This window comes from Typopeltis vanoorti, chromosome 4 (assembly GCF_054136105.1).
Source record: "Typopeltis vanoorti isolate ZY-2024b chromosome 4, IOZ_Tvanoo_1.0, whole genome shotgun sequence".
Taxonomy (NCBI): domain Eukaryota; kingdom Metazoa; phylum Arthropoda; class Arachnida; order Uropygi; family Thelyphonidae; genus Typopeltis; species Typopeltis vanoorti.
In genome coordinates, this window is record NC_143552.1 from 85,950,557 (window position 1) to 85,977,070 (window position 26,514).

Here is a 26,514-nt window from a genome sequence, read left to right on the forward strand (position 1 = left end):
TATAAGTGTTATGTCCTGTGTCAAGAAAGCTTTGAGGGTCAAGAACAAGGAATATTTGTGAAATGTATGCAATGGTATAGCAGAAGATAGGATTGAGAGAATAAAAGTGACACAATTAAGGGGGGGGGGGGCAAAGAAAGTGACATTCAAAAGAATAGTAGCATGATGGAGAATGAAGAGTTGGCTATAATGAGGGAGATAGTGTGGCTACACTTGAGTGCTACACAGGATGAAGTGTGAGCTAGGGCGAATGCAAAAACGTTTGGTGAGTGGGTCAGCAGAAAGAAAGAGATATGCAAAAAGAGAAAAGGAGTAGTTGACTAAGAAAAAGAGAGAGAGAAATTAAAGAGAGAGTCTTGTATGCCATTTCCATTATAAGAAGTTTGCTTGACGATTGAGTGGTGAAATCGTGCTTCCCAGTTGCTAAGATTAATGATGCTAGCTGGGCTATTAGAATACAAGAGGGTAAATTGAAAGAGTTGATTGTTTTGGCTCAAACAAATGATTTGAAAGGAGACCGATATGGTATAAGGGAGAACATGCAAGAGCTGTTGCTGCAAGTAGCAAAAGAGACCAAAGAGTTCTCTTGGTATGTTGCAAATGAAAGGAAAAATTATCATGGGAGAATAATTTTAATGAATGCCAACGGTATTGAGATAACTGAGATGAAATAGTTGAATTACTAAGTGATCATTTTGCAAGGGTATGTCATCCAAGTGGAGATGTTGTAGTAACAATGAAGGCAAGGGCTTATATGGAAATATAGGTAGATGAACTGAAAGTGCATAGGATAAAACAGAACATTGATGCAAATGTGGCTATAGGATCAGATGGAATACCAGCTTGAATTTTATGAGAAGGTGCTAGAGAATTGACAGTGACTTTGATCATGCTGCTTAATTTAAGTGTCAGCTCTGGATTGGTCCCAGAGGAGGTAGAAAGAGGAGGAAATAGTCCTGTTTCATAAAGGAGGCCCCAAGACTGAGAGATAGTCAAATTACTTACCAGTCAGCATCTCAGTAGTCAAGTTGTTTAAAGGAAATTTCCAGAAATGGGTATATAGGGATGGGATACTGTATAGTGGGCAACATGATTTGTGAAGGATAGACGGTACCATGCCTCAGTAACTTACCTTTTGGCTGAGTTGGATAAAGATAATTAGTACATGGTGATGCTACGGGACTTTTGCAAAGGCTAGGATACTGCATGGAATTCTGATAAATAAATTATAACAAATGAAGTTAGTGATGTTGATAAGACTGTACTTGATTAAGAGATGCAAGATAGTACTTTATTCAGGAGTAGAGTGCAGTAGAAGGCCTGTGACTGGTGGTGTGCCACAGGGCTCTGTTCTTGGGCCACTACTATTTAATTTATTTAATAGTATAGGAGATACTATTCAGTTGTTTGCCCATGTTGAAAAATTGGGAAGAGCAGTGGTTAATAAAGATGATAAAATTTTACAGGATGATTTAGATAAATTGGCAGTATGAGCAAAAGAAAATACATGTCAGTTAAATGTGGCAAAGTGTAAGGTTATGCATTTTGATAAAAGATTATCAGCTGTGTCTCATCTCAATGGAGCTGTACTCCAGGAAATCAATGAGGCCCAAGATTTGGTGGTGTTACTGGATCGGGATTGAGGTTAACTTCAACCCTGATGAGGTGTGATGCCACAAGGTGTCACACCTTATTATTAAAATACTAAGGCAAGTGATGTGAACTCATGCCACCTTTGCCACGAGTTGCCCCAGTCCTGAAAGATACTTCAGGTGCAAACTTTGTTTGCTTACACTTGGATAATGGATTAAACCAAGTATATAATTCCTTGATATCTTTAATTTATAATATAACCAAGTGAAAATCTTTCAACAACTATCTATCTATCTCTAATCCAGAGTATTTTAATAATAAGGTGTGACACCTTGTGGCAACTCATATAGGAAAATATGGCTTCTGCATTACTTCAACCTTGGTATCTCACCTCCGGGTCTGGCTCCCACTGATGAGACCTCAATAAAGGTTGAAACCAGTCTGAATAGTGATCCTTCCCATAATGCATAGCATTATACATGTCCACAAGATGTGCTTTGTATCATGGGTACTAAGGCAAGTGATGTGAACTCGTATCACCTTTGCCACAAGTTGCCCCAGTCCTGAAAGATACTTCAGGCTCAAACTTTGTTTGCTTACACTTGGATAATGGATTAAACCAAGTATATAATTCCTTGATATCTTTAATTTATAATATAACCAAGTGAAAAACTTTCAACATATATGCTAAATCTCAGCTGTTATCGTTCCAAGGGTGGTGGTAGGAAGATGGATAGACAATTCCATAACATAAAGGATACTCCAAGACAGACATAAAATATTATAGCCTCATCTTGTGAGTTATGGTTGTATTGGAAAAGTTGGTTAAGGAATTCAGGAATGGGTGGATTTGAATATGATACTCTATGAGAACATCATGACTTTGTGAATGGGTCTTAGTAATATATTCAACAACAAAGTGACAATTAAGTTTGATTTAGGAAGTGATTACACGAATATGCTGCTAGACTTTCCAAAGGCATTTGACAAGATACGCTATAAAACCCTATCACTGCTACATAGTTTGGAATAAATGAAGAAGAACATGAAGCTGCTGACATGGATAAGAGAGTAGGTGGTAGACAGACATCATAGACATAGTGGAGTTGTATCAGCTGTTGTTTGAGACAGGATGAACTTTTTAATCAATCTAACAGATAAGCTTAGGTGTTGACGGTTATTCATGGCTTATTTTTTTAACAGTATTAACAACACCACACAATTTTATCAAAGAGATGTTTTATTAACTGCTTATATTTCGCTGGATTTCAACTCATCTTCATCAGAGCACAACACACTTATACATGCGACAGTAAATGAGTGAAACAATAAAATTGCAATGGACAAAAGATCTAAAGTTCTATTTTTGGTGCCCTCTAATGAAAAAAAAAAAAAAAAAACTTGTAGGAATTTTTCTTAGGATAACAGTCTCCCAAATTTTTGGCAAATTAATGCAACCATATTTGTTAAGGTTGGGAGAATTCTTCAAAGCCATTGCTGACTCAAAAAATAATCTTTCAGATCTGTAACGACTCCTAAATAGCACATTCGTTTTCTTCCATTTAATCCTGTCTGAAGGAGTGTCCAAAGCCTGGTCTGTCAGTCCTGACTTGCCATAGTAATAGTAGCGAATGTATTTTTAATGTTCTTCCAGGTGGATGTTAACTGATCTTCCCGTTTGCCCATAATAGGCCAAGTCACAGGGAACTTCATAGACTCCAATATAAGCAGTTAATAAAACATCTCTTTGATAAAATTGTGTGGTGTTGTTAATACTACCATTAAAAAATAAGTCATGAATAACCGTCAACACCTAAGCTTATCTGTTAGATTGATGATTCTGCAAGGAAAAGATATTGTATACAAAGCGCGACCGTTCGGCAAGTTGAAACTGAAATTGAACAGGTTAGCCTTCCTTAAATGATGCCACGACAACAATATCATTCCATCTTTTCTGAAATTTAAAGAAAAGTTACAATCGGCAAAGGCACATCATATTTATCGATGGGCGAGTTTAGCGCTTCTCTGAGAACAAATCGCCACTACTCGCATAGAGCTTAGTAAGCTAAACAGTTCTATCACAACTCTACAAGAACTAATCAATGTGGTAAATCCTGAAATGTGGACTGTCCTACATCACATCTCCGAAGCTGCAGCAAAAAAAGAATTTACAAAAGTAAAAAGCAGACACTTGAAGAAATATGAACTCCTACAACAGCGCCAACATATGAAGTCCCTACCACGTGGTCATAAACCTATTGTCTGAAACACTTACCAAAGAAGCCAAGAATGCTCTCTCAGTCTAGGACATAACTTTGCCGTCACCTCCCAAACAAATTTAGATGAAATTATGATGTAATAATTTCACCACGATCTTCCACCAGCAATGGCCAATAACATGCATCTCGATATAGCAAGTATTCTAAACAAGGCTAAACTTCCAAAAATCAATATGCCATGTAATCAAATAACTGCTCTAAAAAGTTATATAAGAATAAAAATATTATTATTACAAAAGCCGATAAAGGAAATGTAACAGTTATCATGAATCAAGAAGAGTATAACAGAAAAATGCAAGATCTCCTATGTGACAGCTCCACATATCAAATTACACATTGAGACCCCCACTATGTCTCAAAGGAAAAAGTCTGAAAATTACTGAAAAAAGTGACCACAAAGAAATCATCAGGAATATAAAACCAATTCATGTTAAACCATCCCGTATTTATGGATTACCAAAAATCCACAAGACTAATATTCCCCTATTCCCCATAATCGATAGTATAGATAGTCCCACGCATTTTTAGCCAAGTCGCTTGCTCCCCATATGGGCAACTGTACTTTTGTAAAAAAAAAATTCAGTCCATTTCAAAACACGAATTAAAAATCTTATCCTAAAAAAATTCAGATATAATGGTTAGTTTTGATATCACCTCCTTATTTACCAATGTACCACTTATAGACACTCTTGATTTAATCAAGTCTAAATTTCCCCCTGATTTTTTGAATTATTTAAATTTAGTATGAATGCAGGTTACTTTACATGGGTAGGAAAATTCTACAAACAGATCAATGGTACTGCTATGGGTTCCCCCCCCCCCCATTAGCAAATTTTTACATGGAACACTTTGAAAACAAAGTACTTACCACAACTACATACAAGCCACTAGTGTGGTTATGCTATGTAGATGTTGTGTTTGCCATCTGGCCCCATGAACAAGACACTTTGGAATGCGTTTCATGTCACCTACCTAAACAGCCAACACCCCAAAATCCACTTCGCAGTAGAAAAAGAACAAATATCTGTTTACCATTTCTTGACACATTAGTCACCTGCCTTTCAGATGGATCACTATCTTTTTCCATTTACAGTGCGCACGCACGCACGCACACACACACACACACACACACACAGGAAGATACCTACATAAAACAATCACATCATCATCATCCAGTCCAACAGTATGGCATTTTAAAAACACTTTCACGCAGAGCCAGAGCCATTTGTTCTAATGATACAGCTCTGACCACAGAACTCAAATATCTGCGCCATACGTTCTTGGCCAACGGCTATAATCCCTACAAAATAGATAAAATACTACATAGTCCCATTACTCTGCCCTCTCCTAATATAAAGAGAACACAATATGATCATTTCTATTCCCTATGTCAGAGGTACATCAGAAAAGAGAGCCAAAGTATTGATGAAATATGGCCTACTGTGCATTTCAAACCTCATGTCAGACTAGCAACTCTGATCCACTCGCCTAAGGATAAACTTCACCCTTTAGCACACCCAGGAGTGTATGAAGTTTCCTGTGACTGTGACTTGGCCTATTATGGGCAAACAGGAAGATCAGTTAACATCCGCCTGGAAGAACATGAAAAATACATTCATACTATTAATTACTATGACGAGTCAGGACTGGCATACCATGCTTTAGACACTCCTTCACATAGGATTAAATGGAAGAAAACGAATGTGCTATTAGGAGTCGTTACAGATCTGAAAGATTATTTTTTGAGTCAGCAATGGCTTTGAAGAATTCTCTCAACCTTAACAAATACGGTTGCATTAATTTGCCAAAAATTTGGGAAACTGTTATCCTAAGAAAACTCCTGCATATTTTTTTATTTTAATAATTACTTTGATCACCAACCAAGAGTTTACTTACGAAAAATACATTTCTCTGGCATTTCAAGTTCCTTAGTACTGAATGAGAGTTTTTGCTCTCTTAAGGTTTCTACTTGATCTCTGAAGAGAGATCAAGTAGAAACCAGTTCGAAACAGCTGTCAGATCAGTGAAATCTTATCAAAAATGGACTAATAAAAGGTAAATATAAAGATAGAAAGACTTTTAATGGGATTAGATTGATCAAGTGCATATAATAAACAACTAAGTTATACCAACTAGTTTCACCCAACTAAGACTGTTGGCATCTTCAGGGTACATAACTGATGTAAGGCACTAAAAGTAAAAAACTGTTACAAACTATAATCAACCGATTCCAATTATATTAAACAAAGAACAGAGTGCGTACAATACATTCATAGAGCGTGGATGATATCACTTGTTGTTATTTAGGAACGTTCTATAGTTGGCACTATAATTCAGTTCTGGCGAGTTGAAGGATCTGATAAGGGTCTTCCAGATCACGGGCAAGATTAGTCCTTGGTTCCTGTTAAGGTTTTGTATACAGCAGGCGTTGTGGCCTCCTTAAAAATTTGGGAGCGGAAGTCCTCCTCCTCCATGTAAGGAATTGTGCTTCTATCCCACTCTCTGGTATGGTTCGTTCTTGAGAAATAAAATGATAACCCCGATTTTTCTTCTCTGTTATTATTGAAGTCACCTATGTGTTCTTTTTGCCTAATTTCAAGGCTCCTTGAAATTTGGCACTTTGGAATCTTTGGCACTTCTACGTGAACGGATACAGCATACCAGATTTCTTTTAAGCCAAATAGATTTAGACTGTTATCAGATTTATGACTATATTTCTAGTACTTTAGATCAAGATATATGGTCGCATTTGGACAGAATGATCACTACTAGCTATGATAAAACCTTTACAACAAACAAACGAAACCAAATCAAAAAATTTCACCTTCTTTATACAAAACGTTTTAAGTCAAACCTTCTACCAGACAGCAAAGTTATATTTAATTTATTGGATCATGTATTAACAAAACCAGAGATCAATATACTTAAAAAAAGGGCTCAGTTTTGCGATAACACCTCGTTATGTCCCTAAAGTGGATATCATTTGTAATATAGAAAAGGCAGTCTCGTCGTTACCGGAACTCATAGCTAATGATATCAGATTTAAAAATAATATCATCCTCTCATCTTCCAGAACTCCTAACAAAAACATCACTACTCTGGAAAAAAGAACATTGTATAGTTTGAAGAAAAAGAAAGACATTATCATATTGAAGGCAGATAAGGGAAATTAGTCACAGACCCAACACTAAAGAACCACAATGATACCAACGATTTATTACTTCATATGGTGAACTGGTCTATAGACTTAAAACGTAGATTGAAATCCATGCATCCGCTAACACCAAGACTATATGGCGCTCCTAAGGTACACAAAAATGGAATACCACTACGCCTGATTGTGGATATCAATTTGCCAACTTATTTGTTATCTAAACACCTGGCAGGCCTCCTCAAACCACACATCCATAATTCGGATACTTATATACGAAATTCGCAACATTTCGTTCAGAAACTGAACAACATCTCTATCTCCAATACGGAGTTACTCGCCAGCCTGGATGTTACATCTCTATTCAATAACATCCCTGTGGAGGAAGTCATCAACATTTTAGGAAGTTTGCTCCCACAAGACATTACTTCTCTGTTCCGTCATTGTTTAACATCAAACTTTTTCTTATGGAATAAAACCATATATCAGCAATTGACTGGCCTTGCAATGGGTAGCCTCCTCTCTCCATCTTGTGCTGAACTCTTTATGGAGGATTTTGAAAGTAAAATCTTAACTCAAACAGACCCTAAACCCACAGTATGGTGGAGATACGTGGACGATATCTTTATCTTTTGGAACCACACAAATAAGGACCTGTTCGACTTTCTCAACAAAATCAACTCTCTACACCACACAATCAAATTCACTCTAGAACTTGAAAAAGATAACCAATTATCATTTCTGGACACTTTAATTAAGAAGCTTCCGAATGGTGGTATCAATCTCTCAGTTTACCGCAAACCTACCAATACAGGATGTTATTTACATTTCACTTCCTGCCACCACATTTCTCAGAAACTTAGTATTGTATACATGTTGAAGAACCGTGCCTCTCTCCTTACAACAGATCAACAAGACCTCCAGGAAGAACTATCCCTGATATCCTCCAACCTTACCATGAATGGATTTCCTCAAAGACTGGTCCACAAGATACTTTTCTCTGAACCCTGACAAAGACAACAAGATGATGTACATTATATTTCTACCATTGTCATTTCATACTTAGGGACAGTTTCCAATAAGATTGCTAGACTCCTTAGACCACATAAAATAAGAGTGGCCTTTAAACCCACAGAAACGATTAGACAATTCTTAAGATCTCCAAAAGATAGCCATCCTTTCTCCAAATATGCTGGAGTTTATGACATACCCTGCTCGTGCGGCTTGAATTACATCAGCCAAACTTCAAGGAGCCTTGAAATTAGGCAAAAAGAACACATTAGGTGATGTCAATAATAACAGAGAAGAAAAATCAGGTTTAGCATTTCATTTCTCAAGAATGAACCATACCATAGAGTGGGATAGAAGCACAATTTCTTACATGGAGGAGGAGGACTTCCACTCCCAAATTTTTAAGGAGGCCACAACAGTTGCCCGCTGTATACAAAACCTTAACAGGAACCAAGGACTAATCTTGCCCGTGATCTGGAAGACCCTTATCAGATCCTTCAACTCGCCAGAACTGAATTGTAGTGCCAACTATAGAACGTTCCTAAATAACAACAAGTGATATCATCCACGCTCTATGAATGTATTGTACACGCTCTGTTCTTTGTTTAATATAATTGGAATCGGTTGATTATGGTTTGTAACAGTTTTTTACTTTTAGTGCCTTACATCAGTTATGTACCCTGAAGATGCCAACAGCCTTAGTTGGGTGAAACTAGTTGGTATAACTTAGTTGTTTATTATATGCACTTGATCAATATGATCTCATTAAAAGTCTTTCTAGAGCTTTTTGGTCAAGAAAATTAAACGTTTTTTAACAAATATAAAGATGCCTGGGCAGCGCCTATGTCTTTTAAGTAGTCTGCACTAAGGCAACTCATGAATGCTGGGGGAATGTATTCTTGCAAGCTCTCTGGTCAACTTATCTTATGAAACTTTCATAGTTTCTACATTCGGCTTTGAAATAATACTAGATCCAATATCCACTTTACTGATATAAATATAAAAAGCATTAGTCTACTAACAGTACTAAAGTTTACAACCTTTTTGAGGGGGAATCACATATGGGGGAAAAAGTCAACTTCTTTATTCTCTCAAAATGTTTCCATAGCTGAAGCATTAGAAATATTTAATAAAGTTATCCAAAAGTCATCAGTATTTATTATGTGGGGAGGATGCTCTTCCAGCAATGTATCAATTGATTCATACATTGGCAAGTAGGAGTGGTGCCACCAGTTTGTTCTGTAGGAGAGTGAAGCTAATATGCCTGTAAATATGGAGAGCTGTTCAACACATTGAATGATACTGAATACAAAAATGTCAATAGGAAGAATTGTTTTTTTAATAGATGTAAAAGTGATATTATCTCTGCAGTGTTTTGGAAAGGCTACACTGTTGTCTTGATAACAGTAAAAATGTCACTTTTAACTTACCAAACTGATAATCCCACATTGTATAAAGCCCTGATCAGACTACACTTGGACTATTCTTCTCCACTTTGGTTCACAGGATTTGAAGGAGATAAATTAACTGTTTTAAATTAATTAGTTATGAAACAACCTAAAAGTCTTCCATGACACTATAAGAGAAATTACGAAAGAATTCTCAGCAAAAGCAGTGACAATGATAAACAACAAGATGACTGAAACCGGGAATATTGAAGATATAAGAAAAATCTGGCCAAACTATTTTAAGGCCATCTTTCACCAAGGAAACAAAACTACAATGCCAACAATAGAAGAAAATAACGACCACCCAAAAATTTTACAAGAAGAAGTTAGATACGCAATAAAACAGATGAAAAACAATAAAGCACCAGGCATTGATACTATCCCTACTGAACTGTGGTCATATGGAGACGGCACATCAATAGAATATTTAACAACCCTATTCAATAAAATACTACAAACAGGTGAGATCCCCAGATGATTGGAGAACTGGAAAGATCATCCCAATATACAAAAAAGGAGACAAAAGAGACTGCAGAAATTACAGACCAATCAGTTTACTCTCCCATATCTATAAAATATTCCTAAGAATTATACAAAATAGATTAAAAAACACCTATGAAGAACTGATAGGCATAGAATAAGCTGGTTTCTGAGGAAACTATTCAACAATAGACCAAATGTTCGCATTACACCAACTCGCAGAGCTCAGCTGGGAAGACCATAAAGAACTACATTGTTGCTTTGTGGACTTTAAACAAGCTTTCAATAGAGAAATCCTTTTTAAAGTTCTACTAGAAAAAGCAATAGATAAATATATAATACAGTTTCTGATAAAATATTACTCTAAGACCAATGCAATAATTAAAAAAGGGCACACTCACAACAGAACCCATAGAGATCCAAAAAGGAGTAATGCAAGGATGCCCATTATGACTATGCCTATTCAACACATATCCAGACGAAGTTGTAAAGAAGGCAATAGACAGTGAGCCTGGAATCAATGTCAATGGTTTAAACATAAATAATATCGAACATGCAGATGATTATTAATTATATGAAGAGCCAACGGCTTCAATTCCTTCATTTCCCCATAATGTGAAACCCTTCACATTATGGGGAAATATCAAGAATAGTAATCAGAGCTTGCTCCACCCTTACCATGAGTTTCCTCAGTGTTGCACTCCCTAAAGGGTCAGTTGTAACACTATCCAGGTATTTGCTTACGCTTATGCCCATTATCACCATGCCTATTCAACACATATCCAGATGAAGTTGTAAAGAAGGCAATATACAGTGAGCCTGGAATCAGTGTCGATGGTTTAAACATAAATAATATCAAATATGCAGATGATTATTAATTATATGAAGAGCCAACGGCTTCAATTCCTTCATTTCCCCATAATGTGAAACCCTTCACATTATGGGGAAATATCAAGAATAGTGATCAGAGCTTGCTCCACCCTTACCATGAGTTTCCTCAGTGTTGCACTCCCTAAAGGGTCAGTTGTAACACTATCCAGGTATTTGCTTACGCTTGGACTTGCCGAACTTTATATATTTACTATATTCGGCGCGAAACTCTTTGGGTTTCTTATTCGGCTATGAAACAATATGGGATGTAATATCCCTTAACTTAAATATGCCGATGATCTCGTCCTTATTGCAAGAACTCCAAATAAACTACAAAGGTTGATAAACAAGCTAAACGAAACCTGTAAAACATATGACATGACAATAAATATACAATACAGATAATCTGGAAAACAAACAAGATATCTAAGCAAGCCAGAATCAAATTATATGAATCAATAATTATACCAACCGTCATCAATGGAGCAGAAGCGTGGACATTTAAGAAACAAGAAGAGAAAAAACTGCTGGCAATGAAATGCTTAAGAAAAATAAATAGAGCAAGTTGAATAGAAAAGAAAACAAACAGCACAGCCAGACAAGAATTATTGTATAAAAAGACAATAATAGAAAAAATTAGAAAAAAACAACTGAGATGGTTTGGCCACACTGTACGCATGGATGCAGACAGACTTCCTAACGTCCTAATCAATATTTTTCCAACTGAAAAAAGAAGACCCAGAAGACCAAGAATTACCCGGCTGAAATTAATAAAGAATATTTTGGGATGCAAAACATATAAGGAACTTTTTCGAACAGCAAGGAATAGAGAAGACTGGAAGCTCCTGCTCAAGGGAAGACTCAACTCATCTTAGATGGAAGAAGAAGATATGATTGAGACTTTTAAACTGTTGAGAGGTAATTACAGGGTTGACACTGGGAAGTTTTTTCGCTTGGTGAAGGAGCGAGGACAAGGGGCCATCCCTGGAAGTTATGAAAGGAAGCTGTGAGTAAGAGGGTGAGGACTGGTTTCTTTGCATGGAGGATGGTTGAACTGTGGAATGCATTGACTTGATAGAGTGGGGTGAGCACAAATGATCAGTGAGTTCAAGAAGTGGTATGATTGACTTTGTGCTTTCTACAATGTCAATCCACAATGAGTCTTATGACTCCATGGAGGCCTGAATAATAATAATAATTATATTATAAATCTAAACCTTCTGAGTCCAGTTGATGAACTTTGGACTCACTTCCTTTATTTCACCCTTCCATGGTGGCTGTTGACAATAGAAACAGGTGGGGCCAGTGCCAAAAACAACTTAATTTTTTTATATTTATATAGTGGGTTCTATTATTGATTTATAGTTATTATTTCTATTACAATAATGTTTAGTCAGAATCCATTGATGCATTGAGCTATTAATTTTTTAAAATTGTTAGGACAATGGAAGATAAGATGTTCATTTTACTGAACATTTGAAATTGCACTGCATTGTTTATATGAATTTTACTGGATTCGTGTTTTTGTATTCGCTCGGAAAGATGTTTTAGGCCTTTACAGCCACTGAGTGTCCACAAGTTCTCGCCACCAAACAAAACACAATAAAAACAAAACAAAGATTTTTTTTTCATCACTCACACTAAGCCATGATTTCTTGTCAAACCAGGTTACATAAAATGTGCTTGTTTTTTTACCATCTTGTTGAGTAATACGCACATCTCTGGGTTGGTACGCGCCAAGTCTTTTGATTTCCAATTTTTCTTTTAGACTTAATAACGAGAAACGTTTTTCCAATAAGCTATCGATTTTGTTCATAGTTAAAATTATTGTTTATGGATGTAATAAAAATTTAAATTTTAAAATAAATTATAACAAAAAAATGACAACAATAATTAAACACACTAAAAACAATAAAATAGATCAACAACAAGAATAAATAATAAGACAATGAAAGAATCGTGCTCTTTACGTACAAATGCAATGATTTGGCCTGACTAAACAGGCCCCAAAATAAGCGTTGTGCCTGGTAAACAAACACGCTTGCTAGTGCACGTGTTTCACAATCAAAGAATCGCGTTTTGTGTACATTTGTGCCAACACAGTTACTGGACCAGACTAAACTGGCCCCAAGATAAGTGTTGTGCCCGGTAAATAAACACGATTGCTAGTGCATGTGCCTCATATATGCCCTGTGTTCTACACATATAGAATAGGGCCAGCCGTGGCTGTCCCTGGAGACCGTACTAAGTCGCATTATACAATATTGCCACAAAATACTACAGTAATTTTTTTATTAAACAATAAAACGTGTTGGAAATAGATCAAAAAATAATAATTACAAGAAACATATTTTTTAAAACTACAATTATTGTGCTAGTTATACAGATATAGGTGGGGCCCGACCCCTATGGCCCCTATAGATAAGCTGCCCCTGATGGTGGGCTATCCTTAGCACATTTATTGTAGAAGTTGAGGAATGTACTTATGCTTTGCTTACAGGAACAAATTAGCCTACATCTGTTGGTATCTGGGTCTGCATCTCATACAGGAGGAGAGGATGCTCTTCCTGCCATTAAATCTCTAACTTGTTAGTAGTGGAATGGTTTGTCCTTCCATATGCAGAGTATGTGATCAGGGTTGCCAGATTGGCCATTTCATGGCCAAATTTCAAAAATTTTGCACTTTTTTTTTGAACTCTGGGGCCATGAAAAAATCAGTTTGGCCATTTATGCAAATGTGGCCACTAATTTGGCCATTTTTACAAAGATTTCAAATCATATGCATTATTTACTTAGTTTAATATTGTTGTCGCATTGTAAGGCTAGCTGTTGGTACCCCTTTACGCAGCGTTTGGTTGGCGGTGATGCGCTTGATGCAAATCGACTGTTACTGAAAATGTTTGTTCAATGACGTCATAATGAGCCTTTGATAGCTGGCTTATAGTTTGTTACTATGACTCCCTCAATAACACCAAGCATGCTTGAGCTTCATTCTGTACTTGTATAAAATAAGTACACAAAGCTCCCGCTTGCTATTGTTGCTATAAACTTGATCCAGTTCTGTTGATAAATACCACCAAACATGATGCAGCTTCGTTTTGTACTCATATAAAACACGTATGCAACAGCTATACCAGCTTGGGTCCATGTCTGTTTTGATCGTCTCTAGTTAGTTACAGCATAGACTTTGTGATGCAAGTGTTGTTCCATTGCATGATATCAGACATTTGGTGCTCTTTGGTGTTAGTTCTATCTCATAAGCGTTCATACTGGAATATTTTGCATAAACTTTACCCGCATTGTGACAATATACAAGTAATATGTTCAATTTCGTAAGAATGGTAATTAAGTGATTTTAGTATAATTTTTTAATATCGTTTATAAACTCGATCTTTATCTTGCTTATATTTTTGTTATTTTCCCTTTACCAGATTGGTTTTTGCTGTGCCAGATTAGTATTTGTACTACAAATTTTGTGGTACTATTATCTATAATTTGTTTTTTGTTTCTTCATTTTCTGAATTGAGAATTTTTTTTTTTTCAAGACGTTTAAAATGCCTAAGTACAAAAGTGATAATAGAGGTGGAAGAAAATATAAAAAAGAGTGGGAAGTAAAATATTTGTGGCTGAAATCTTCTGATGATGGACAACATGCATATTGCACGTATTGCAAAACTAACATGCTGCCAAAACTTTATAACATATCTGTTTACGAAAAATCAAAGAAACATCAATATAAATCTCCCAGTACATCACAAACAACTCTAGATAAAGTTATCAAATCGTCCATGAATGACCAGGAAAAACAAGCAGAAATGGAACTTAGCCTTGCAATAACGTGTCATTCCTGAATTCGTGCTGTAGATCATATAGGTGAAGTAGTTAAGAAACATTGACAAAATAGGGTTCTTGGTGGCATTAAACTGCACAGAACCAAATGTATTGCAATTATAGAAAATGTAATTTCTGCTTCGTTGAAAGAGCAACTGAAGCATGATTTAGAAGGTAAAAAGTATGTATTACTAGTAGATGAATCTACAGATATTGCGATACAAAAGCATTTGTGCATAGTTCTTAGATTTTTTTGCAATGAAACAAATAAAATTCATTCAGCTTTCTTGGGTCTTATACCTGCTGTAGAGACAGCAGGTATAAGACCCAAGTTTCAGAAGTGTTAGCTTCATATAATCAAACTCTTAAGAACTGTATTGGGTTTGCTAACGATGGTGCTGCTGCTATGGTTGGAAGTAACAATTCCCTGTGGACTAGGATTAGAAATGAAATTCCGAACTGTATTCAAATGAAGTGCATTTGCCACTCTCTGGCAATTTTTATACAGCATGCATTTTCAAAGCTGCCATCCAATGTTGATTCATTTTGACTGAAATTCCTTCGTGGTTTTCAAATAGCAATATGAGAAGAGAAGATTTTAAGGCTCTTTTTAAAGTGATGAATTCAGCAGTGGAAGATGACCAGGAACGAGATGCACCCCTTCCATTTATGAAATTGTCCAAGACAAGATGGTTAGTGAGAGGTAAGGTCTTCAATAATATCCTGCTAAATTGGGAAGAATTAATTGCCTACTTCACCTACTATGAACAATCTGGAGGTCAGGATACAAGGTATAAGGCATAGTTGATAAAAGAAATGTTACAAGATAGGATGAATTATTTTTTACTTTGTATTTGCTACTCCCATTGTTAAACAGTTCGAAAGGCTTAATGTTTTGTTCCAGCAAACCTATGCTCATCCTTACGATCTTGCCAAAGAACTGCGCACACACAGAGATAGTCTTTATCAAAGGCTGTGCAACGAAGTTGGAACATGCAAATAGTAGAAAATGTAGACTTTGGAATTAAATTTGATCAAGAAATTAGGACGTACTTGATCAGCTTTAGCACTTCTCCTAATATGGAACAAGAAAATAATAAAATAAAGTCTGTGAAATTTAGGTGCCAAGCCATGCTTCAAGAATCGTTGAATCAAGTGAACAAGCGGCTCCCTGAGTCAGCTGATATATTTAAAGGTCTGTCACTTTTAAATCCTGCTGTTATTCTAAGCCAAACAGAAAAGGGAAAATTTTCTGATTTGCCATTTTTCCACCTAATAAACGATGTTGATGTAGTCGAAGACCAGTACAGAAAAATTAGCCTTGTTGCATGGAATGAAGAAGAAAACTTCAAACAAGATGGAATCCCTAGGGAAGCTTTAGAATTTTGGCAAGCAGTGTCCAAACACAATAATTTTAAAGAACTGTCGAATTATGCTCAAACATGCCTTATCGTGCCAGCAAGTAACGCAATAGTTGAACGAATTTTTTCTACTGTAACATCTATCAAAACTAAACCCAGAAACAGGATGCAAATTAAACTGCTGGATTCAATTGTAAGAATCCATTCATTCTTAAGTGATAACAATATGTGCTTCAAAACTTTAAATGTACTCCCGAAATGCTACAAATACACAACAGCAAAACCCTTTACGACTCGACTGCAGAAAAAGAAGAACAAGATATTCAATATCTTGAGGAAGTGCTGTCTAATTAACAGCTGAGTTTCACTGTAAGCATTTTAAGTTTAATTAAAAGTATTTTTGATGATATGTAATCAAATATATAGGCATAATTTATGTATGCTTAATTGTTGGTATGTTAATTCACACAATTCGATCATTTTATATTTTTGGCCTAATACTTTTCCAAAGTGGCCATTTTTGGCCATATTTTCTTTAAATTTTGGCCATAAGCCGTTGTGTTCATCTGGCAATCTTGTATGTGATAACATTTCTTCTTATCCCAGTGCCATAAACTATTAATATTTAGCCATCAGAGCATGCTTATGAGAACAGCTTGCAGGTCATGAAAATCAGATTTGACATTTAACTAAAATTGCAAATCAGTTGGCATGGACAGCATTTATTATTTTCTGTAACGATGAAATATTTCTAATCGATTTGGATAAGTTCAACTAGAAACTTATCATAACTCTGGAACATTGGTTAAAAATTAAGGTTGAATGAATGTAAATTATGAATCTTGGTAGAGAAGAAGAAAGGCAGTATGATAGAGGTTTTTTTTTTTTTTTTTTTTTTTTTTTTTGATGGGGGGGGGGGGGTTAAGTTGGTGAGATTTCACCTAATAATGCAAAAGGGATTATTCATAGCATGGAAGAAGAAGGCCCATTTCTGGAAGTTGTTCAAAGGTATAGTGAATGAGAGAGAGAGAGAGAGTAGGGGTGCTTAAGGGTAAAGCTGTATAACTAAAAGGAGACCTCCACATAGCCTTTAAAGGAATGCAGAGAACTGACCAGGGCTTCTCACCTAATATCCAATCCTCACCTTCTCATGGTGCGCCCTGTAAGCTATCTACCTGGATACTGAACAAACAAGGATGGACTGGCAATTTGGGATTTAGCCGACCAAATTTTATTCTTATTGGCTTAAACCACAATATAAAAAAATGATGGTGTATTACCAAGGCATGGAAAATATGAATGACTTTAAGATACCATATGGTAGATCAAACTTATATCTGGACATCCCTTCATAGTAGTAGATATGGCGGTTATACTGAAGAGTTCAGTGACTTTTGACATGACACTATCATCGGATGCCACCTTTTCAAATGCTTAGTTTGGGAAATTTCTGCCCTGCTGCAGTTATTCCAGTCAAGACAGAGATAATGCATGCACGAGCTGTTAAAAAAGATCTTCTTCTTCTGCAGCTTCTCCCACTTAAGTGGGGTCACTGTTTGTAATGAGTCTCCTCCACACCTTCCTGTCTTGGGCTGTCACCACATCCAAGTTCTTCATCTTCAAGTCCTCTTCTACCAACTCCCTCCATCTCTTCTTTGGCCGCCCATGCTTCCGCCTTCCTTGCACATCCATCTGCATGACCCTTCTTCCCACATATTCGTCCTCCCTCCTCATCACATGACCAAACCATCTCAACCTTGCCTCCTGTATTTTTGCTCCTAAGTTCATAACTTTCACTGCTTCCCTGACATAATCATTTCTCAGGCGATCCTTTCTGGTCACACCGCACATCCACCTAAGTATTCTCATCTCTGCTACTTCCATCCTGCTGATGTTATTTTTCCTCAGGGCCACAGTTTCTATAGCATATGTCATAGCTGGCCTCACTACTGTCCTATAAATTTTGCCTTTCAGATTGATCGGCACCCTCTTATCGCATAACACTCCAGCCATCTCCCTCCAGTTCCTCCAACCCGCTTGTATCCTGCATCCCACTTCCTTCTCAGCTCCTCCATCTTCTTCCACTGTTGAACCTAAGTATCTAAAGTCTCTCACCTTCCTGATGACATTTCCTTCCAGCTCCAGATATGTCTCCTGGCCGCTGCCGACTGCGCAACACATATACTCTGTCTTACTTCTGCTCAGTCTCATACATCTCTCTTCCAGTACTTTTCTCCATCTTTCCAGTTTAGTTCCCGCTTCTTCTCTTGAATCTACACACAGCAAGATGTCATCTGCATACAACATTGTCCAAGGCGCATCTTCTCTCACCTCCTCTGTTACCACCTCCATCACAATATTAAACAGAAACGGACTTAATGCTGACCTGTTAAAAAAGATAAGTATTAGAATTAAGGAAAGACAATATTCCATTTCATTGACAATACTGGTTTTTAGGTTTCTATTGTTCAAATTGACAATTTTCTTTGTATGTTTATGTGATAGTTTGTTGTCTCAGCATTGTCAGTACTGTATTCAGCTGCATGAATTGTAATCAACATGACAGCCACCAGTTTTAGCAATTCGTCCATTCCACCACCATTTAAAGATTACTTTATTCGTAGCATAGTAGATGATTTTGTTGCTTGCTACAAAAGCAGTATATGTACTGTTGTTGTTGTTTAAAAGATCCTGTTGTTTAAATGTGGCAGGTGTATGGAAATGTGTATGTGTGCATGAAATATAGGCAGTGGGAGGTGCTAGAAGACCCAAGTATTTTGATCTCAAGATTTAGTGGCAGTGGTGATAGTGCTTCAGAAATGGGTGAAATTCAGTTTTTGGATAATATAGTATGTTGGAGGATGGGAAGAATATTAAAGATGAACACATTGATTTAACTTTGGGCAGTGTAGCAGACAGATGGTTTGTCTGATGTCCATGATTGTATGTGTGAATGTATATTGAAAGTAGGATGTGTGGAGAGAGAGTTGAGCCTGAGTTGAGAAGGGTGAATGAAGAAATTGGAAGCATGAAGAGGTTGGCTAGTGTGAGAAGAATGTGAGTAGGTGTTAGAGAACAGCATCAGATAGCAAGGGAGATAGTGGAAGAGAGGAAAATTCTGCTCAAGTGAGTGCATCGGGGCAGAGAAACTGGAATTGCACATGTGGAATAGTGCAATTCTAGTGGGGGATAGTTGTGTAAGAAAGAAGAGGGTGTACTCTATATTACAGAGCCAGGTGAAGTGTAGAGGGGAGTAATAATGACTATAAGAATGGCAATGCACTGGTTTTTCTGTATACAAATGCTAGGAGCATTAGAAATGAAGGGAATAAAGGGAATTTCCCAGAAACTATACTTAAAGGGAATGTGTTTGTGGCATTGATTGACTCATCATCTCCAAATGTTGTTGGTATCAGTGAAACTTGATATACTGAGAAGAATGTTCTAACAGGGATAGAAATTGAAGGGCATAGCATATTTCAGCAGGATAGGGTGGGTAAATGTGGCAGTGGAGTGTTCATCATGATAAGAGATGAATTGTGCACTCTCAGGGTGGAGAATCCCAGTGAAAATAACACCAATGGCTTTGAGAGTATATGATGTGAAATTAATGTTTATTATTATTATTATGGGCAACTCCAGGGAGTCCTTAGACTCATTGAGGGATGCCCCAAATCATGTTCATCACAACTATTTGACATTCATACAGTATCTATCATACCTTGCCTTAAACTCATTCACTGTCACAGCATCCACCACAGACTCTGGCAGCCCATTCCACTCATTCACCACTCTAAAAGTAAAGAACCCAGCTTCCATGGATGTCCCCTAGTCCTCCCACAACCAGCCCTGTTCTCAAAATTATCTTCTGAATTAATTTTATAGAAACCCTTCAATAATTTGAATGGCTCAATCATATCTCCCCTCCTCTGCCTATCAACCAATTTTTGCAACCCACAAATCCTCAACCTGTTCTCATAAGGTTCATTCCACAGGCCTGCTATCATCTTGGACTCGCCTCTGGATCCTCTCAACATCCTCTCCATCAAGAAGAAAACCTAGATGACCAAATCTGGGCACAGTAGTCAAGATGGGGTCTTTTCAAGGCTCAATACAGAGGAACAATAATCTGCTTCTCTGCTTGTCAACGTATTCTTCAGCAACCAAGTGATTTGATGAGCTGATTTGGCCACTTTTGCAATGTGCCCATAAACTTCAACTCCTTATCCACCAACACTCCTAAATCTCATGCCTCATTAATTTCCTGGAGTACAGTTCCACCAATGTAGTAAACTGCTGCTAATCTTTTCACCCGAAAATGTATAACCTTACATTTTGCCACATTAAATTGACATCCATTCTCCTTAGCTTAAACCTCCAATCTATCCAAATCATCCTGCAAAATTTTGACATCATCTGCATTCACTATTGCCCTACCCAACTTTGCATCATCTGCAAACAAATGAACTGTTTCTCTCAGATCTTTTCCTATATCATTAATGAACAAATTAAACAGCAGTGGTCCAAGAACAGATCCTTGTGGCACACCACTAGTCACAGGCCGTCTTGTGGACTCTACTCCTGAATAAACCACTCTCTGATATCTCTCCATCAACCACCCTCCTATCCATCTCACCAACTCTATATCCATCCCCCATATGCTGCATTTTACTGATTAGAATTCCATGTGGTATCCTGTCAAAGGCCTTAGCAAGGTCCAGTAGAATCACTGTAAACCCATTACCCTTATCCAGTTCAGCCGTCACTGTGTTATAATACGTGAGCAAGTTACTGAGGCATGACCTACCCTTCACAAAACCATGCTGTCCCCGATACAGTATCCCATTTTCATCTATCCAATCTTGTATTTTCCTCTTGACTATTTTCTCCAAGACCTTGATAACGATTCCTGTTATGCTGATTGGTATATTTAGTAGGATGTTGATACAGACCAGAGAATATACCTGCTCATCACCAGTTATATTCTCTGGTCTGTATCAACATCCTACTAAATATATTTAGTAGGATGTTGATATGATTTATTTAGGCAAATTAATTTGGTAAGCAAAGCAAGTGATCATTATGGGGGACTTCAACTATAGTAATATAAACTGGACAAAGGAGGCACATGTAGCAAGGGAACTGAGGTTTTGAATTTCTTCAGGGATAACTGTCTTAGGAAGCATGTGGTGGAGGGAACACAAGGATCATGAGTTTTGGATTTTTTGATTTTGTTCATAGCATCTGATTGTGACTGGGATGTCATACTTGCCCCTTGTTGGTGAGAGTGATGATGTAGTCCTGACTTGAGAGTATGAATAAGCATGTGGAGGTATGAAAACAAAAAATTTATGTGGAATTATAAGGCAGGCAACTATCAATGATTTAGAAACCAGATTGCAGCAATGTCATGGACGAATTTGAAAGAAACATGGAAAGAATTTGAAAGAAAAGAGGTCATTAATGCATGTGAGATACTTTAGAAAAAGATGTTGACAGCAATGACAGATTGTATACCTCAAGTGAAGAAGTTAAAGCAATTTGGAGTGAAACAAATGACAAGAGAAATAAAAGGGGAATTGCAGAAAAAGACAGTTGCATGAGGAATATAGGGCTCAGGCTAAGAAAGTGACTAGTTATTATAAGAAGAGAAAAATTAGAATATGACAGGAGATTGGTGCTGCAATCCAAGAAGAATCCCAAGAATTTTTTCATTATGTGGTGAGTAGCAGGAAAAATGAGAGTGGACAGATTACCTTGCTGGACGGAGATAGGGTGATCAAAGTGAATGACATAGTTATTTAATTATCACTTTATTAGAGTGTTTCATCCTGGTACTCTGGATTATGAGTAATGAAGTACTAGAAGTGAAGGAAGATGTATTCTGTATACTGAGTATGCCAAATGTTAATGAGCGGGGGGGGGGGCTGGATGGAATTTCCACCATCTATTTTATGGGAATGTGCCATGGAACTGGCTGTGCTGTTTATAGAAAGCCTTGCAATGGTCCCTGGAGAGTGGAAAGAGGGTAAGATAGTACCATTGCATAAGGATGGCAGTAGAATGGAGGTGTCAAATTATAGGGTTCTTTATACTTCTTCTGTAGCTGTTATGATTTTGAAGAAATTGATATGAGCTTATATACTGAATTGGGTAGATGAGGACAATATTATTTATGTAGGGCAGCATGGATTTGTTAAAGGACACTCTTGTTTTAGTAGTCTGGTAGCCTTTTACAGTAGAGTAATAACAAGAGCAGTGGATGAGAGTAAGGTATACACTGTCATTTTTTTTTTTTTTTTTTTTTTAAAGTCATTTGACAGGGTGCCAAATGACAAGTTGACTTTTTGGTTGCAACATATCGATATGGATATCAGGTTAGTGCATTGGACTGGTGATTGGCTCTCTGGTAGATATCACAGAGTTGTATATGGAGTAGCAGTATCAGGGAGTGGAAAGGTTACAAGTGGATTTCCACAGAGTTCAATACTGGTATCATTGCTATTCAATCTTTATGTAAATGATATTGTCACTGAACTACTGGGGGAGATGTTCAGTTGTTTACAGATGATGGGAAGCTTGGGAAGATTATTAATAATAGTGCTGATGTTTTGGTTCTTCAAGACTTGAATAGGCTGGAAAGGTGGACATATGGATGGGGGTGTCAGTTCATTGTAACTTAGTATAAGGTTTTAAAATTTGGGATCCACAGATGGAATGTTTCATACTCACTTGGTGGAGTTATACTGGAATAAGTGGAAGAAGCAAGGGATCTTGCAGTAATTGTGGATAGAAATTTGAGGTTCTGAGGACATATTTTAAGGGTTGTATAGACATCACAGAGAATTGCAGCAATATTGAGTAGGACATTGATTGCAAGAGATAAAAAGTGTGTGGTGGTCCCATTGTATATAGCTTTGATAAGATCACATTTAGATTTCTGTGCTCAGATCTGGCCAATGGGATTTGAGGAGGATGGAATAACCTTGGAAAGGATGCAGAGACGGATAACAAAAATGATATCAGAACTGTACAATGTTGATTATGAGACAGACTGAGGGCATGCAACTGCAGAGTTTGGTGGATAGAAAACAAAAGGGAAGAGATATAATTGAGATATTTAAGTTGTCAAAGGACTATTATTGTGTTAACACTGAGGAGATTTTTCATATAATAGAATGGGAGGGGATAGGAGCAAGAACAATGAACCATTCCTGAAAGTTGCAAAAGGTCGTGGTGAGTAAAAGAATAAGAAGTAAGTTTTTTGCATGGAGAGTGGTGGGAGCATGGGAAGGTGGTGAACATGCAGACAGTGGATGAGTTTAAAGAATGGTATAATAGACTTTGTGTTGACCTTCTGTGATGTGTCATGTGACTCCATGAAGGTCACAAAAATAATAATAAAAGTGTGAGTTATGCTTTTGTGAAGTTGAAATGCCTAGGAGCAACAACAGCACAATTGCAATCGTGTATACAACATAAAATCACACAGCAGGATCACTGAATGCTTGAAACACATTAGTGAGTTCCAAAATACCTTGGCAAGCAATGCCAGCACTACAATTATTAGTCATTAGCTGAAGAACATGGGTTTCCATGCTGCATGCAAGCCTATCTTCAAGAAGGGTAACACCAGTCATCGGGTGGAGTGATGTAAAGTTCACTTCCATTGGAAAGGCTCAGTGGAAATGTGTTCTCTGGAGTGATGAATCATGATTCACCATCTGTTAGTCCAACAAACAAATCTGAGTTTGGTGGACTCCAGGAGAATGCTTCCTGCTTGAATGTGTTGTGCAAACTGTGAATATTGGTTGGAGGAGGCATTATGGTCCATTCACATTTGAATGGGAACAGACAATTTTTCAATTAAACTCTTACTATAAAATTAATTTGATTCTCTTGCTAATGGAAACATATTCCTGTAGTTGATCATTAAAAAAAAACTAACATACCACCATTAACAAAACAGAGAATGCATTTTATAAATGGATCATTGAATAAACATATTGCCCTATCCAAAATAATAAATCAAGAATTAAACTTGGAGGTTATATTTTAGTAAGAATTCATTATACCAGAATTCATCTAACTGTCAAGGTATAAAAGATGAGAAATGTGCTACAAGTTATCTGTTTGTGTATAACGTAGACACATAGCATGTTTTTATGTGAATTTCACAACCGAAGTTCTAAACTTATAGTATATTCATACTTATGGAGTCAATATTAGATAATCCAGAAATTGTGAAGTAGAGTAGACAGTGTTCTTCACACCATGTGAAAATAATCTACTTCACCACCTAAAAAAATCAGCAGATTTTGTGCCACATTGGAGTTGCAAATCCACAGTCTGTTAGAGCTATTATCTTCTCGGTTGATTCTGATTTAAAAAGTGAAATGACTAATAATAGAAACAGATAGCCATCATCATAACATACAAGTAATAGCATACAATATAAATTATACACTATAGTTGTAGTACTCTTTAAGAAAAAATAAATCTAGATAGTGTATATTAATTTAGTGAATTCATTTTAAAATTGGTTTCATTTTTAGTTTCAGGTGTTAAAATGGAGTGATGTAGCTGGATGGGTTGGAGAAGGTGGTGCATTCTTAGGAACAAAAAGGTAAGTCTGCTATTTCAATTCTTTTTAAATTATTTCTGTGTATATTAAATATATAAAATTATTCTGAAGTGGGAAATGAACACCCTCTGTTTATGATTTCAAATTTTCTCACAAACCTGTGATTGCAAATAAACAACCTATCTAAATGGACTAGTTTGTACAGTAAATCCCATTTAATTAGATCTCTGATAAGTCACTGTGCCCTTCAAGTGCAAGTGTCTCTCTCATCCCTTACCAGTGAAATATAATTTTACATGCTTATCAGATTATTTATTTTGAAATGCACTTAATTTTTAATTCAAATAAAAAACTACATCTCCATTCATAAAATATTTTCTTTGTATTTTACTTTTGTACTAATATATTGGCATAGGTTTGTCAGTTTTAACACAACAGCATAAAATAAATGGTTGTAATTTTTAACCAAAAATATGACATATCATCACTTCTAAATCAAAGCGATGACAACATGTTCAATTATTTCACCACGAGTTTTGAGAGAATGTGCTAGGGAATTGACAGTGCCTTTAACGTGGCTTTTCAATGAAAGTCTGGCTTTGGCAAAGGTGCCCAGGGAATGGAAGGAAGGTAAGATAGTGCCATTGCATAAGGGTGGTAACAGACTGGAAGTGTCTAATTATAGGCCAGTCTGTGTGTCATCAGTAGTTAAGATCTTGGAGAAAGTAGTGAGGGACCGTATACAGCATTGGGCAGATGAGGGTAATGTTATCTGTGAGAATCAACATGGATTTGTGAAAGGACGCTCTTGTTTTAGCAATATGCTAGCCTTTTATAATAAAGTTTCAAGAACATTAGATGAGGGAAAGGCATATACTGCAATTTTCTTAGACTTGGCGAAGGCATTTGACAGGGTGCCACATGATAAGCTGATATTTAAGTTGCAGCACATGGGTCTGGATGTCGGATTGGTCAACTGGATTCAGGATTGGCTGTCTGATAGGTATCAGAGAGTTGTGTATGGTGGAGCAGTTTCCAGGAGGCAGAGGGTTACAAGTGGGGTCCCACAGGGCTCAGTACTAGGGCCTATATTGTTTAACCTTTATATCAATGACATAGCCAGTGGATTGCAGGGGGATATTCAGTTGTTTGTGGATGATGCGAAGCTGGGAAGGATTATTAGTAATAGTGCAGATGTGGTAGCCCTGCAAGAGGATTTAAATAAGCTAGATAGATGGGCAAATGAATGGGGGCGTCAGTTTAATGCAGCAAAATGTAAGGTCTTGAGGTTTGGGAAACATCGATGGGATGCTGCATACTCTATGGGAGGGAGTTATACTGGAGGAAGTAGGGAAGACAAGAGATCTGGGGTTGATGATTGATAGAAACCTGAAGTTTAGGGGACATATTGCAAAGGTGGTGAAGGTAACACAGAGGATTGCTGCTATTATGAGAAGGACACTGACCTGCAGAGATAAGAGGGTTATCATTCCGTTGTATAAGTCTCTGATCAGACCACACTTGGACTATTGTTCTCAGATTTGGTCCCCAGGATTTGAAGGGGATAAATTAACTGTGGAAAGGATACAAAGATGGATGACAAAGATGGTTTCAGGACTGTACAAGGATAGTTATGAGGATCGGCTGAGAGAATGTGGACTGCAGAGTTTGGTGGATAGAAGAAGGAGAGGTGATATGATTGAGACTTTTAAACTGTTGAGAGGTGGTTACAGGGTTGACACTGGGGAGTTCTTTTGCTTGGTTGAACAGCGGGAAGGAGTGATGACAAGAGGCCATCCCTGGAAGTTACGAAAGGAAACTGTGAGCAAGAGGGTAAGGAGTGGTTTCTTTGTGTGGAGGGTGGTTGAGCCGTGGAATGCATTGCCTGATGGAGTGGTGAGAGCGA

General features: G+C 37.1%; 1 protein-coding gene across 1 annotated transcript in view; it reads left to right on the forward strand.

Moving 5' to 3' along the window:
- Positions 1 to 26,514, forward strand: part of LOC150107472 (ATP-dependent 6-phosphofructokinase-like) — a 443,838-nt gene that overhangs the window by 301,682 nt on the left and 115,642 nt on the right. The window contains exon 14 of the mRNA XM_090391320.1: positions 24,580 to 24,650. Within this exon, the coding sequence (XP_090247446.1) occupies positions 24,580 to 24,650 (71 nt within the window). The remainder of the gene's footprint in view (positions 1 to 24,579; positions 24,651 to 26,514) is intronic.